The following is a 14,756-nucleotide window of genomic DNA, read 5'->3' as shown; positions in this document are numbered from 1 at the left end:
CATGCCACGTGGCATCTACCTTATCAAATGTGAGTGCCACGTAGGATTGGATGTCCACCTTGAGCAACTTTAACGGAGGAGGGGTATATTTGAATCATAAATATAACGATAGGGATATATTTGGACCCAAAGTATAACGAGGGGCATATTTGGTCCTTTTCCAATAGTACAGGGGTATATTTGGCTCTTTACCGTTATTTATATTATATCTAGCCTTATTTTGATTAAAAAAACAATGATTTATGACAAAAAGAGAAAAGCTCCTTAATCACGAAGGTCCCAAAAGTATCCCAAAATACGTGTATTTCTTCTCCGCGTTAGTCACCCAAATCAAAATCCATCAATTTCCAAATAAAGAAAACGTCTCTTGAACGTTTTGAGACTCAGTAAAACCCACCGGCTATACCCGGTAATTAACCGGTCAATCCCCTTTCTTCTTCTTTTCAATCTCCTCCTATATTCCCTGTAATGTAATTTCTTCTCAGTTTCAATTCCATTTCAAATTCAACCCCACAAATCTCTCTCTCTTTACACAATTAACCCTTCAAATTATCTTTCATTTCCTTTTCACCTCCAAATTAATCTCTAGGGTTTAATCTCCGTCTCTCCGTCAACTTTTCCGGCGAGATCTCCTATTCGGTAAGCCTTCTTTTTGATTTTTGCCTAATAATTACGATTTCACCGTTTTTACATTGTTTAATTTCACCGATTTACGTTCGTGTAGATACGTACTTACTGCAATTTGTTTGTAAAATGTTAATATTTTACTTAGTTAGAGTTAATTTTTGAATTTAATTTCATTTTAAATGTGCAATTTGGTCATTTGTTTGTTCTAATGTAATTTAGAGCTATAGAGCTTTTACGTTGTTTAATTTTTGCAATTTGTTTGTAAAATGTTAATATTTTACTTCGCTAGAGTTAATTTTTGAATGTAATTTCATTTTAATGCCCAATTTGGTCATTTGTTTGTTCTAATGTTATTTAGAGCTATAGAGCTTTTACGTTGTTTAATTTTTGCAATTTGTTTGTAAAATGTTAATATTTTACTTCGTTAGAGTTAATTTTTGAATGTAATTTCATTTTAATGCCCAATTTGGTCATTTGTTTGTTCTAATGTAATTTAGAGCTATAGAGCTTTTACGTTGTTTAATTTTTGCAATTTGTTTGTAAAATGTTAATATTTTACTTCGTTAGAGTTAATTTTTGAATTTAATTTCATTTTAATGCCCAATTTGGTCATTTGTTTGTTCTAATGTTATTTAGAGCTATAGAGCTTTTACGTTGTTTAATTTTTGCAATTTGTTTGTAAAATGTTAATATTTTACTTCGCTAGAGTTAATTTTTGAATGTAATTTCATTTTAATGCGCAATTTGGTCATTTGTTTGTTCTAATGTTATTTAGAGCTATAGAGCTTTTACGTTGTTTAATTTTTGCAATTTGTTTGTAAAGTGTTAATATTTTACTTCGCTAGAGTTAATTTTTGAATGTAATTTCATTTTAATGCGCAATTTGGTCATTTGTTTGTTCTAATGTTATTTAGAGCTATAGAGCTTTTACGTTGTTTAATTTTTGCAATTTGTTTGTAAAATGTTAATATTTTACTTCGCTAGAGTTAATTTTTGAATGTAATTTCATTTTAATGCGCAATTTGGTCATTTGTTTGTTCTAATGTTTTAGAGCTATAGAGCTTTTACGTTGTTTAATTTTTGCAATTTGTTTGTAAAATGTTAATATTTTACTTTGCTAGAGTTAATTTTTGAATGTAATTTCATTTTAATGGGTAATTTGGTCATTTGTTTGTTCTAGTGTAATTTAGAGCTTTTAGGGCTTCTACGTTGTTTAATTTGATGGATTTTTCATGGATTTTTGCAATTTGTTTGTAAAATGTTAATATTTTACTTCGTTAGAGTAAATTTTTGAATTTAATTTCATTTTAATGCGCAATTTGAGTCATTTGTTTGTTCTAGTGTTAGTTAGGAAATTTTTTACTTCTCCCAGTTGCTTGTTCCTAATAATTGTGATTTCACCGTTTAATTTCATGGATTTTTGCAATTTGTTCGTAAAATGTTAATATTCTACTTGGTTAGAGTTAATTTTAATTTCATTCTAATGCGCAATTTGGCCATTTGCTTGTTCCAGTGTTAAGTAGGAATTTTTTTTTACTTCTTCCAGTTGTTTTTTTCCTAATAATATATATATTTTTTTTTTTAAAATTTGGGTGGAGGGAATATGGACAGTTAATGTTTGATTTTATGTTCATGTTAAAAGTTAACGTTTGAGACTGTTAAGTTTTAATTTATTTCAATTTATTTTTGTTTTTTAGTGCTATTTTATTCAGCATTTTTTTTACTTTGTTTTCTTCCAGTATTGCTTTGGAATGACAATTTTACCATATCCTAATATGACTAAGTCATATCTAATGATTTAAAATCAATCAAACACCGCAATTTTAATTTCATGGAATGGAAATTATCTTTTGACAAGTAAAAATGGACATCTATTTTTGTTAGAGGACAAATGTTAGTAATATTTTACTTCGTGTGTGAGTTAATTTTTGAATTTTGAATCTTCATTTTAATGTCCTTAATCTTGTGGTCTTATACATGCCAGGTGGAAAGGTAGAACTAAAGAGTTTCCAAAAAAGAAAAGAGGCATTCTTTTTGAAACAAACTAAAAAGGAAAGTAAGACAAACAAAAATAGAAACGAAAGTAGTAGTATTTTATTTGAGCTTTTCATTTTGCTGGACAAGGCAAATTGAAGCATCTGAAGATGTTTTGGATTAAGATTGATTTCCAGTAACAAACATTTTGATGACGGAGTTCATTGTTTTTCATTATTTTGGGTGTTAAATTGCTACTGAATTTAATATTTGAAATATTAGATGTTGGAGTTTTTACTCAGTTCCTTTTCTTTTTTGCACTCTGGTATGCTAGAATTTGTTCTTTGTATTTTTCCAGCTGTGATTTCCACTGGTACCAATGGTTTCCTAGTTGATTATCTTTTGATCTTTTGTAGGAGATGTCTCAAGTGGAAGATTTGTGGGAACGGTTGGTGCGAGCAGCACTACGTGGACACAGGGCTGCCGCTGGGAGAACGACAGGAGGGATTTCTGCGAATGTCCCATCTTCGCTTGCGAATAACAGGGATATAGATGACATTCTAAGAGCTGCGGATGAGATTCAAGATGAGGCCCCTAATGTGTCCAGAGTTTGTAAGTGATCTCTTCTCATGAGCCTTATTGACTTTTCATGCTTGGCACACAAATATGTGCTGAGCTCATTTCTAAGTTGCTCTGTTAAAATAAAATAGAAATATCCAGAACTTTTAATTTATAATATCTAAGTTTTTTTTTTTTTTGGTGGGGGGGGGGGGGTTGTGGGGGACATGATCGAGATTCTCTCTTTTGTAATGGCATCGAATTATGACAGCTTGAACTGTCTTTTTGAGTAGAATTTGTAATTTATAGTTATAGTTTTGTCAGTTATCTTGGCATGCATTAAAGATATAGCGAAATGTGGCATGAGAAGCTTCAAAGTAATTAGGACTAAATGTTTCTGCCATCACATTGTATATATGTTTGATGGTAACTTTGGGGTCTCAGTTCCTCATTTTAGAAAACGAAGAAACCATTTGGGTTTTGGTTGCTGAAGGAATTGTAAAATTTTAGGTCATTCAATGTGTTTCCTATGGTGTATGTGAATAAAGGGCGTTTTCATGGCACTCCTAACTCCATTCTGGCGTTTGGGATTGAGTGGCCTTTTTATTCCTCTTTTTCGGTGTTAAAAAGAACACCTATTTCATGATATTTCAAGTTGAATCAAAGAGACTGAAGGGCTTGCTTTGATTGATGTGACTTTCCTCTGTATTTGTTTTTGTATATTGATCTACCTCATCTATCAATTTCTCCTTTTCTTGTAAGAAAGCATTGGATTCTTCTTTAGTTTGATCATATGCCCTTTATTGGAACTGAATCCAAAAAGTTTACGACTATATTTTGTGGATACTTTTTTCTTCGAGTATCTTGGTCAGAAGCTATTTCTTATAAAAATAAGGAGATTATATTATTTCTAAAATGTAAAGAGTTGTGAACTTGTGCACGACCAATCAAACATAGACTAACAAACAATTATCAGGAAATAAGCAGTCGCTCTCTGCACCTATTTTACCCGCATTATCTCCTATCATAAATAACACACTACAATTTCTTTGATTCATACTTTGCCGACCTTCTGGCGTCTCTATTCCAAGTATAATTTGTTTACATCCATAATCTGTTTCCTGTAGCCCACTAGAGTTTTATCCCATTCTGTCTTAGACTTTTAAGTACCATATGCATTTTATTTTTGTTTTTATCTCTTTTGCTCCACTTGTATATTTTGCTGGTTCATCTGGTTGCACAACAGTGCTCATCTGCTCTCACTTTGCATATGTTCATACCCATCATTCGAAGGGTATCCACAAATCTTTTGGAGAATTCTTCCTCTTGATTCTATGGTGGTGTTTGTGGCTAGATTTTTGAAGTTAGATTTGTCCTAGTTTTACTTCTTTAGATCCTTTTTTCGTTTTCTTGAAAAGCTATATGCAAACTCAGTCTATGTGAGCTTCACAAAGCATAGGAGGGTCCCAAACACAGATAAAGGAGGGTTGTGGTTGCTTGGCCATCAACCAATGTAAGAATTGTCTAAATATGATGAATTCTCGGATTTTTGAAACATGAATAGGGTGGAATGGTTTAAAGGGTTAATATAATTGACCTTATCTAAATTTGGATTTAGACATAGTTGATTGATTGATTGATTTAGAAAGCTGATATTCAGTCTTCTGATGCTTGGACTAATGAACTTGCTTCTCTGTTGGCACTTTGCTGAATTTGCTGCAGTATGTGAGCATGCCTATTCTTTGGCTCAAAATTTGGATCCTAACAGTGAGGGGAGGGGTGTTTTGCAGTTCAAGACTGGTTTGATGTCTGTAATCAAGGTATGTGTGTGACTTTCTTTTGTGTACTCATGATATGGATAACTTTGTTATAGGAATAGGAAAAAGGGGATTTTCACGAAGTATTCAAATATTTCTTGTGTTGGATATATGAAATGTTTGGTCCTTCTGAGTGGCATTATCACTATTTGGATAGATTTCACTGATTTTGGTGACTATCAGGTAACTTTGGAGTTTTGGACAATTCTCTATTTCTTTCATTTTATATATATTGTATAATTTTTGGTGTCAGGACTTCTAATCCTAGAGACGTGCAGGAACTCCACTTAGCTGATGCATTGTAAATTAGTTCCGACAGTTGAATTTTTACATGTTTTATGGTGTGTTTACAGTTATTTGGATAGTGGCGCAGTTCTGATTTCCTTCCCTTCTCTTGCCTGATCTTATAGCAAAAGCTAGCGAAACGGGAGGGTGGGACGATTGATAGAAGCCAGGACATTACTCTCTTACAAGAATTCTACAAACAATACAGAGAAAGGCATAACGTGGATAAGTTACGAGAGGAAGAACTGAAATTGAGGGAATCTGGTGTCTTCAGTGGTAATCTGGGAGAGTAAGTGAAGTTACTCACAGCTTTCTTTTATTTAGCTGTTGTTATCCTCTAGAAGACCTCTGTGGTTGTGTTTTACTTCTTGCATGGCGGTCAGAATTACATTTTAAATATTTATTGTTTGCTATGACGTCATATCTGCTTAGAATTGCATCTCTTCTTGCTTTGGAAATGAAATTTCTGTTTTCCATAAATAGTATTTGATGCTCTAGGTTGAAAAACAATGGAACATATTTTAGCTTGCGAGACGTGATAGTTTCCCTTCACCTTCTGTAGTCTGTCCATCCTCAATGAAGAATAAAGAAGGCGTGATAGAAGTACACGGATCTCTCTTTCTCCTGTCTGGTCAAACCAAAAGGATCTCTGTTTCACCTTCCCCCCATTTATAATTTTCCTTCGTAGGTGGCCCTCATCTAATGCTTAAAGTGTGCCTTATTATGTCAGTGTCAAACTTTCATTTTCTGATGTTTTGGGCTGATCGTGGGCGGCTTTGTTCATCCCATCTCTAATGCTTTAAGTTAGTAGAATATTTGTTATGTCAGAGTCAGACTTCTTTTTCTAGGGTTCTGTATTTGAATCCATCAGTAATGCATTTGCAAGTGTGAATTAGAGTTAGTCAGCATAGAATATGAAATCAATTAACTACATTTATCTCTGTTAATTGTCGTCGAAGCCTCTTTTGGTGCATGATTATTGTGTATCTCTCTCTTGGTTACTTTGTCAATGACCTGGATTATTGAAAAGATAGTACATGGTCTTTACTCTGCCCCTATAAAGGAACAGAATCCTCATACAATGGTAATGACACATACATGTTGGACATATACAAGGCTGATTAGTCCAGGTACCATTACCATAAAGCCTGAATGGTCTACTAAGTAATGTGTTTTATGAGATTTCTGATCTCTGTTTCATTTCTGAGTCGTAATAGGGAGCTACTTGACTTCATTAAATTTTTGATTGCCGATTTCTTAGTAACTGTTCATCTCTCAACTGTTGACTTTTTTGAAATTTTTTCCATGAGTAAGCACTGTTCTTATTAGTTCTCTTAGCATGAGCTATTACTCTTCAATTCTCTGAATAAAAATTGCAAAGTGCACGCTTCCAATCTTTTCTCATGTTCTATTTGAGAGGATACTGAGTGTGGATTGTGTTGGGAAAATGAACACCGGGTTTCACTCAACCTCAAAAGCTAGTTCATGAGGTGAGGATTACCTAGACAATAAAAAAGAACAATCCATTCCCTCAACCAATGTGAGAAACTAAACACCCCCTCACATGCCCCCGGCTGAATATTTGGAGCTTGACAGGAATGAGGATGGGTTTGACTACCATGTTAAGGAAATGGACGCGAGACCTAACTTGCCCTGAAAGTTAGCTCAACAAACCATTCCCTCAACCAGTGTGGAAATCACTTGATCATATCATGATCTGATTTGTAAGCCTACTTGGGTCTTGCGTATTTACTTGTAAGAACAGAATTCTTAGTTGCAACTCCGTAAAAAAGAATTCAGTCAAGTTTTTCTTACATTGAACCATTCCTGTATCATATATGTGTATGTGTAAATACAGGTACCATATATGTATATATATTTTATATGGATATATGGATTCATTTGGTTCTTTTTATTCTTGCTCGGGCTGCATGATTAAAAATTATCATGTCCAGTTCCCTCGGGGGAAGCAGGTCCGGTTACGCATATTCCTAATCCTAAATGGAATGTAACGATGTAGGGATCCATATGTAAACATAGTATCTATTTAGGTAGGCCCGAATGACCCCATCCCATAATAAGTGTTTCATGGGAGGTCATAGTCCTCCTTGAATGGACTTTTCAGGTAGAAGTAATTGCCAAGAATATGGACTGATTCAAACTTGTTTTAGATACGGAGGTGGGGGGACTGGGGCCAAGAGTGCAATCAGTGTTGTCAAAGGCGCGCTTAAGCCCGGAAGCTAGGCTCAAAACATGTTGAGCTCTTCGCCTCACTTTATGTGCGCTTCAGTGTCGTCATAATCAAGGCTCTAAGACATACTTTTCCTTGCCAATGAGCCTCTCTTGAAGAGGTGACACTAAATGATTGATATTTCACTTTATCATAAGGTTTTTACAATTTCTTTGTCCATATATTTGTTATTCGTGCTTATTATTATTATTATTCTTGGACTAAACATAAATATAATTGTATTTTTGCACCGTTTCGCCTTTTTTCATTAAAGCCCACACTAAAGCGCTTGAAGCCCAGCTGCCTTAGAGCTTTTTTGCGCTTTTGATAATACTGAGTGCAATTTACTTGTGTTTGGACCCATTTGACTAGTTTTTTAGTAGATCTTAGAAAAAAATTATCCTTTTGTAACTGCTGGTGCACGGCAGATTTTTCTATTATTAATAAGCTCACTTACCGTATAAAAGATTATCAATTTGTTCTTTTGCTGAGATGTTATTTTAGTTGGTTGACATGTTATGTTTCTATTTATTCTTAAAATAGATTGGAGCGTAAGACTGTCCAAAGGAAAAAGGTTTTAGCGACTCTCAAGGTTTTGGGACATGTCCTCGAACAGTTGACCAAGGAGGTTTCCCCCGAAGAAGCGGATCGCTTAATACCCGAGGAGGTTTGGTCTTTTATTACTAGTACTTCTTATTTAAGTGTGCAAATGCTTTGCTTTTAATGTTCGTAGCATTCTTTGTATGTCTAAATGGCTGTTGGAGTCCTCTTCTTTTGCATGTTGATTTATCATTATGATCCTTTTAATTAAAAGTCTTCCAACTTTAAAGTTTCGTGAGAGAACTTTCCTTAAAATAGAATTCACATTTTGCAGCGTGCAATTGCTATGAATAGCCTTATCAGTACCCATTGAGGGTAAATCACTCAATCGATGGAGGTACTTCTGTTATGTTGCAAAATTTGACATCAGGGGTGCATCTGTTTTTCTTATGTGTTACTATTACAGTTAGAAAAGGACACTCATCTGACTCTTGTCCTAGACAGCTACTCTCCCACCTTTTCTTAACATGTTTTGGTAACAAGAAACAAAAGGTAAAAAGAACAAAGACATCTACTTCATATAATCCATAGTCAGCACCCCTTTTTTTTTTTATGACATGGGAACCCGCAGCCGCTACCCTTCGGGTGCGCACTAATCCATAGTCAGCACCCCTCAACTCAATTAATTCCCTCTTTTAAGAAAACACTATCAACTCGTTACGTGCGCTGTACCACTTGCTAATAATTACAATTTTTACACCCACACACACACTCCTATATATAGAGAGAGAGAGAGAGGGAGAGAGAGTTAGATTCAGGTTTCACTCTTCCAGTTCTTCGTACAAGTGCTCAAATGCTGCTATTTTATTTAATTGTTATTGTTGAATATATTATATACTCTAAAAAGGATATTTTGGTCTTTCAGCTTTTAATTTAGGGCTTCCTACTTTGATAATAGTAATATATATATATATATATGTGTTTTGTCATAAAAAAAAATAGTAATATATATATGTGTATATATAAATATACGTACAGATTTTATTTGATTATTATTATTTGATTATTGTTATAGTTAAATATAAAATACTAAAAGGGTATTTTGATCTTTCAAATTTTTAGTTTAGGGATTCCCACTTTTGTAATAGCATAGATAGATTAGTCACTCCATGATTGTGCGGTTCACTTATTTTCTTGATTTAGTGAAGATTATATTTGTTTTTTGATATGGCAAATCAATTTTATGAATTTGATGTTCTCATACCATTAGCAGGTTTCTAATGCCTGTGAGCTGGAATGCTGGATAGGTTCTGCATTCAATTGTGTTCCTTTTTTTTTTTTTTTTTTTTTTTCCCCGTTTGTTCTAGATTTCAATGTTTTGTATTTTTCACTACACGATAGGGGTCGTTTCACCTTTTTTTTTTTTGGATCAAGTAGAAGTGTTCATTTCATAAACATTGCCAAAACAGCCGTCTACAAAGGGTATACCAAAAGATCAAGAATAATCCTCTATACAACAAGAAACTTTCCGTCATTAGTGTAGCTTGCTTAACCCAAGATAATTTGCAGAACAAAGTTTTCATGTTAATTAATAGATGTTGTCTTTGTGAAGAGAATCTGGAATCAGTTAGTCACCTCTTTATTCATTGCAAGACGGCTAAGCAATGCTGGGAGCTCTTCCTAAATCTGTGTCGTGTAGTCTGGGTAATGCCTTCAGATGTTAGAAGTCTACTGGAAAGTTGGAATGGGCAGAAGATTTCAAGTATACGCAAACAGTTTTGGAGGACTATCCCTTTGTGTATTCTCTGGACCATCTGGAATGAGAGAAATAGTGCTTGCTTTGAGAACAAGAAGAACTTATGTCTTCAAAATCTGTTTTTCTGGTGTGACAAGAATGTGCTAGATAATATGGATCAGTATATAACTTGATCTTATTGTAGCGATATTTTTTCCTGTAATTTTATGTAACTTCTCGGTACTTTTTTTTTTTTTTTTTTGAGAAGGTAACATGTTGTATGTATTAAACACAAAACAGTACATGGGTTGTACTGAAACCATATTTACAAGTGAGCAGAAGAAGGTGGTGGAAACCAGTCTACAGTTCTAACAGGAACCTAATGAGTCTAGGATAGATATAGTATCCTCTGGGTAGATCTGGTTACACCAAAAAGAAAAAAAGCTTAATACAGTTAAGTTTGATCTCCTGCATTGTGTTGCTGCTGTTCTCAAAGCATCTAGAGTTCCTTTCTTTCCAAATTGCCCACCAAATGCAAGCAGGGACCATCTTCCATCTGCTTATGTCATCTGCTCCAGCTCCAGCTGCCTCCCAACTAAAGAGAGCTTCAGTAATCTTTCTAGGCATTGTCCAGGCTATGCCTCTGAGATTAATGAAGATCTTCCATAGCTGATCAGTTATCCTGCAGTGCAAAAATAAGTGACCAACTGTCTCTACTTCTTTTTCACAGAGAAAAACATCTTGAGCACATAGTCCAGTTCCTCTTCTTTAAATTTTCATGTGTGAGCACAGCTTCCTTTGCCAGTAACCATGAGAAGCATGCAACCTTGCATGGTATCTTGGTCTTGCAACACAACCAAATATGCTTCCAGGGCCAGTTGGTGACTTGGGGTGTTGGTTGGTTTATCATTTTATAGGCTGCATTAACACTGAATTTTCCACTACTATGTCCCTGCCATCTCAATGTGTCATCCCGTTTTGAGTTCCTGTGAAGTCATCCAGTTGTTTGTAGAACTCAGCCATTCTACTTATCTCCCAATCATTCAGGTCTCTTCTGAGTATCAATTCCCAACCTTGAGGTGACCACATTTCAGCTATAGATCTCTGTTGGTGATGAGCTAGAGCATATATGTCAGAGAATAGATCCTTCAAAGCTCCATTCCCCAGCCAATTATCATTCCAGAAGGATGTCCTGTTACCATTTAGCACTCTGATTGAAACTTGACTCTTTAGAGCTGGCCATAGTACCCTTATAGACCTCCAAAGACTAACTCCATAAGTTGAGTTCACTGGTTTAGTCATCCAGTTGTCTTCTACTTCATATTTGGCCTTGATTACCTTGCTCCATAAGCTTTGAGGGTCTTGAGAGTACCTCCATAACCACTTCAACTTGAGGGCTTTGCTGTGATTCTTCAAATTTCTAATTCCCAATCCACCTTGAGCCTTGCTGAGAATTACCTCTTCCCACTTGACCAAGTGATAGGCTTTTTTTTTCTTTTTTACCTTGCCACAGGAAGTTCCTTCTTATGCTGTCCAATCTTTCAATGACCCCACAGGAATGGGAAAAAGGGACATCATATAGGTTGGTAGAGAGTCTAATACAGAGTTAATCAGAGTGAGCCTTCCTCCCATTGACAAATATTGACACTTCCATCTTGAGAGCTTCTTTTCACATTTCTCCAGGACATTGTTCCATATACCAGTAGATTTTGACTTGGCCCCCAGTGGCATGCCAAGATAAGTAGTAGGAAGAGTCCCCACTTCTCCCCAAGATCAGTGCTAAATCCTCCATGTTTGTTACTTCATTAATTGGGAAGAGATGACTCTTTCTCCAATTAATATGCAGCCCAGAAATGCCTTCAAAAAGGACCAGTATAATTCTCAAAGTTCTCAGTTGTTCCACTTCTGCATCACAAAAATTAAGGTGTCATCAGCATATTGAAGATGCGTAATCTCCTGAATGTTGTGTCCATTCATGGCTACCTCAAAGCCTTTAATCCACCCATTAAGTTTGGCTGTTTTGACCATGTTGTTCAAACCTTCCATAGCTATTATGAAAAGAAAAGGTGACAAGGGATCACCCTGCCTGAGACCTCTCTGAGCAGAGAAGAATCCTTCTGGAGAACCATTGATGATGACTGAGAATCTGACAGTCGATATGCAAAATTTCATCCATTTAACCCATTGTACTCCAAATCCCATTTGTTGTAACTTCTCGGTACTTTTTATTACTCCCTTAGGATCAAAAAGAGTGGCCACTTAGCATTTTTTTCTTGAGTCAAAAAGAGTGTCCACTTATCAAATCAAGAAAAAATTTACCTTGTTTTTCAGATTTGCCCCTATTAAGTGTTGTGTGATCAAAAAATAAAAAAATTCCGTTGACACCAAATGAAAATAAGAGAGCGGAGGGTACTCCTCAACTGAGAGAAACTCGAGGGCACTCCTTCAAAAGCTCTCCTATTTCTCTCTCTCCACATTACCCACATTAACACAAGCTGTACTATGTTCCAAGCCCTTCATCAGTTGTGCATGGCATTTGATTTTTTCTTCCTATTCATAGTAGCAAGTTGCTAACGGACCTCATTCTACAAGATGGTGTAAAATAAATAAAAAAACTGTTACCATTCTTCAAAAAAAAAAAAAAAAAAAAAAAAAAAAAAGAAAAGAAAAGAGGTCGAGGCAGCTTATTTGGAATTATTGGTCAGTGTTCATCGTTTCTTAAGATTCCAGATGTATCTGAAAATTGACGTGGTAAAGACTAGAGCACATACTGAAACTTCTTGTGAAATGTCTCTGGGCGATTGCATGATATGTTTCTACATGCTGGTGCAGTTCCACATGCATGGGCGTTCAAATAGTTTCAATACTTGGTCTTGCTCCTGATGCGTGTGCAGTCATTCATCTTTTTATATTCTTGTTGTTCCACATGCATCTGAAATGCTCATTTTGGTGCTGTGTCTTTGCATGCAGCTAAAACGAATGATGGAATCAGATGCTGCTATGACTGAGGACATTGCTTACAATATTATTCCCCTTGATACCACTTCGACTACAAACAAAATTGTGTCTTTCAATGAGGTTGATAATCCTTTCCCTATCACTTTTTAAAAACTCTTGCTTATTTGTGCTGATGTGATTCAGCTAAATGTCAGGTACGCACAGCAGTATCAGCTCTGAAGTACTATAGAGGCCTACCAAAATTACCTGAAGATTTTTCTTTGCCATCAACAAGGAGCATTGATTTGTTTGATTTACTGCATTATACTTTTGGATTTCAGGTTGGTATACTGACTGCTTTTTAAACTTCTGTTTTTGTTTCAAAGTGTCTTTCTGTATGCTCCATAATCCACAGCCCTTTCTGATCGACGAGTGAAATTCATCCTGCTGGCTCTTTTAATTACTGTTCTTAACTATATACAATCACAAGAACAATTGCGTGTCAATCTCAAATAAGGTGGGTTCGGCTATGTGGTATCCTCACGATCATGTTGTATTAACCTCATCTCAAGACGATAAGACCAATATTATAGAAAATGGAAGTAAAAATAAAAGTACTAGATATTCTACATATTTTCTTTTGGCATAGAAAACCGCACAAGATTAAAAGGTTCCCAGGAAACATAGGACTTGAAGCAAACTTACTAACATGGCTAAAACATAATTCCTACTAATTGGCGTGGTTTAGCCTCCAGCGCTTTGGTCTAGGGGTAAGAGTGCAACTTGTGATTTTGGGTTATATACGCTTCACGAGTTCAAACCTTACTGCAGACAAAAGCCTGGTATTTAAGTGGAAATGGTAAAAGTGACGGATCAGTTATCCCCCGAGTTTCGAACTATGATGGATTCTATCCTTTTTTTCAAATCCTTCCTCATCAATAAAAACGTTCTTTATAATTTGAAATCATACTGGCATAGAAAATGAGTATTTAGATTTTTCAATATCTAGATTGAAGTTGCTTCAATGGGGATGGTTAAAGTCAAAGGGTTATTCATTAATGCTAGTTCCAATATCTAGACTGGATCGGATTATTTATGGAATTATACTACTGCGGAATTAGATGTAGGTCTACAAAGTATTATATTGTCGGGGGATTGTAAATTGGATTGCAATGGCTAAGCTAACTATATCATTTTAATGCTTGCCGAAGAAAAAAAAGGAACTATATCATTTTAGCAAGTTTTGTCTTCTTAATTCTTGCCTCACATTTAAGTAGTTGTCTTAGTTTCTCTCCACTAATTTATTTGACAAGTAACCTTCATATTTGAGAAAATATACTTATTTTTTACTCACACACAAAATAAATTCTTGAGCTCATGGTGTGTGTGCTTGATTTTGTGGCGCAGGACTTGCTTGCTTCTTCTTTCTCTTTGTTATTATTTTTTTTTTTTTACAATTTCAAAATACAAACATGTTAATCTTTGTTTTACTTTTGCCCTATCTTGTTTCTTTTATGCTGCAATTTCCATCCGTTGCTTGTTTCATCTTCACCAGTTTCTATTATGGCTTTGGTGATCACATTTCTGTTGATTTGGCAGCAAGACAATGTTTCCAATCAGCGAGAACATATTGTCCACCTCCTCGCAAATGAGCAGACCCGGCTTCGCATTCCTGAAGGACCTGAACCGGTAGGTTTTATAGTGTGTTATACCTTTAGTAGATTTACATTTGGACATGCAGCTAGTGTTTTTGCTTTCTCTTGTTGTTGAACCTTATATCACTAAGCCGTTTTAATCTCCGTCTATCGAAGAAAATCATTTGTCTAATTAAATGGTAAGCTCTTACATAAAGGTGCTTTGTAGGCTGTGATTTGGTGTTGTTTGGTTGTAATGTTGCTCGAGAACATTTTATCATCTACTTTCTGCATATCATATAACATCAATGAGGTGCAAGCCATTCGTCTCTCGAAGTTGTTTCCTTGATGATCCCGATGAGAGCTGTAAATTTTGTTTCATTAGTTTGCTTACATTCAGTTTAGGCCTACTTGTCCCT

General features: G+C 35.3%; 1 protein-coding gene across 2 annotated transcripts in view; it reads left to right on the top strand.

Moving 5' to 3' along the window:
• The first annotated feature begins 609 nt into the window (after nucleotides 1-609).
• The window catches only part of LOC132032758 (callose synthase 9), a 41,533-nt gene continuing 27,386 nt past the window's right edge, over nucleotides 610-14,756 (top strand). For both annotated transcript variants that reach the window (XM_059422462.1, XM_059422461.1), the window contains exons 1-8: nucleotides 610-639; nucleotides 3,018-3,213; nucleotides 4,882-4,979; nucleotides 5,387-5,550; nucleotides 8,035-8,158; nucleotides 12,737-12,844; nucleotides 12,919-13,044; nucleotides 14,303-14,392. In XM_059422462.1, the coding sequence (XP_059278445.1) occupies nucleotides 3,021-3,213; nucleotides 4,882-4,979; nucleotides 5,387-5,550; nucleotides 8,035-8,158; nucleotides 12,737-12,844; nucleotides 12,919-13,044; nucleotides 14,303-14,392 (903 nt within the window). In that variant the 5' untranslated portion in view covers nucleotides 610-639; nucleotides 3,018-3,020. The remainder of the gene's footprint in view (nucleotides 640-3,017; nucleotides 3,214-4,881; nucleotides 4,980-5,386; nucleotides 5,551-8,034; nucleotides 8,159-12,736; nucleotides 12,845-12,918; nucleotides 13,045-14,302; nucleotides 14,393-14,756) is intronic.

This window comes from Lycium ferocissimum, chromosome 10 (assembly GCF_029784015.1).
Source record: "Lycium ferocissimum isolate CSIRO_LF1 chromosome 10, AGI_CSIRO_Lferr_CH_V1, whole genome shotgun sequence".
In the NCBI taxonomy this organism is placed as follows: Eukaryota; Viridiplantae; Streptophyta; class Magnoliopsida; order Solanales; family Solanaceae; genus Lycium; species Lycium ferocissimum.
The sequence above is the reverse complement of the archived record's forward strand: the minus strand, read 5'-3'. Positions and strand labels throughout refer to the sequence as shown.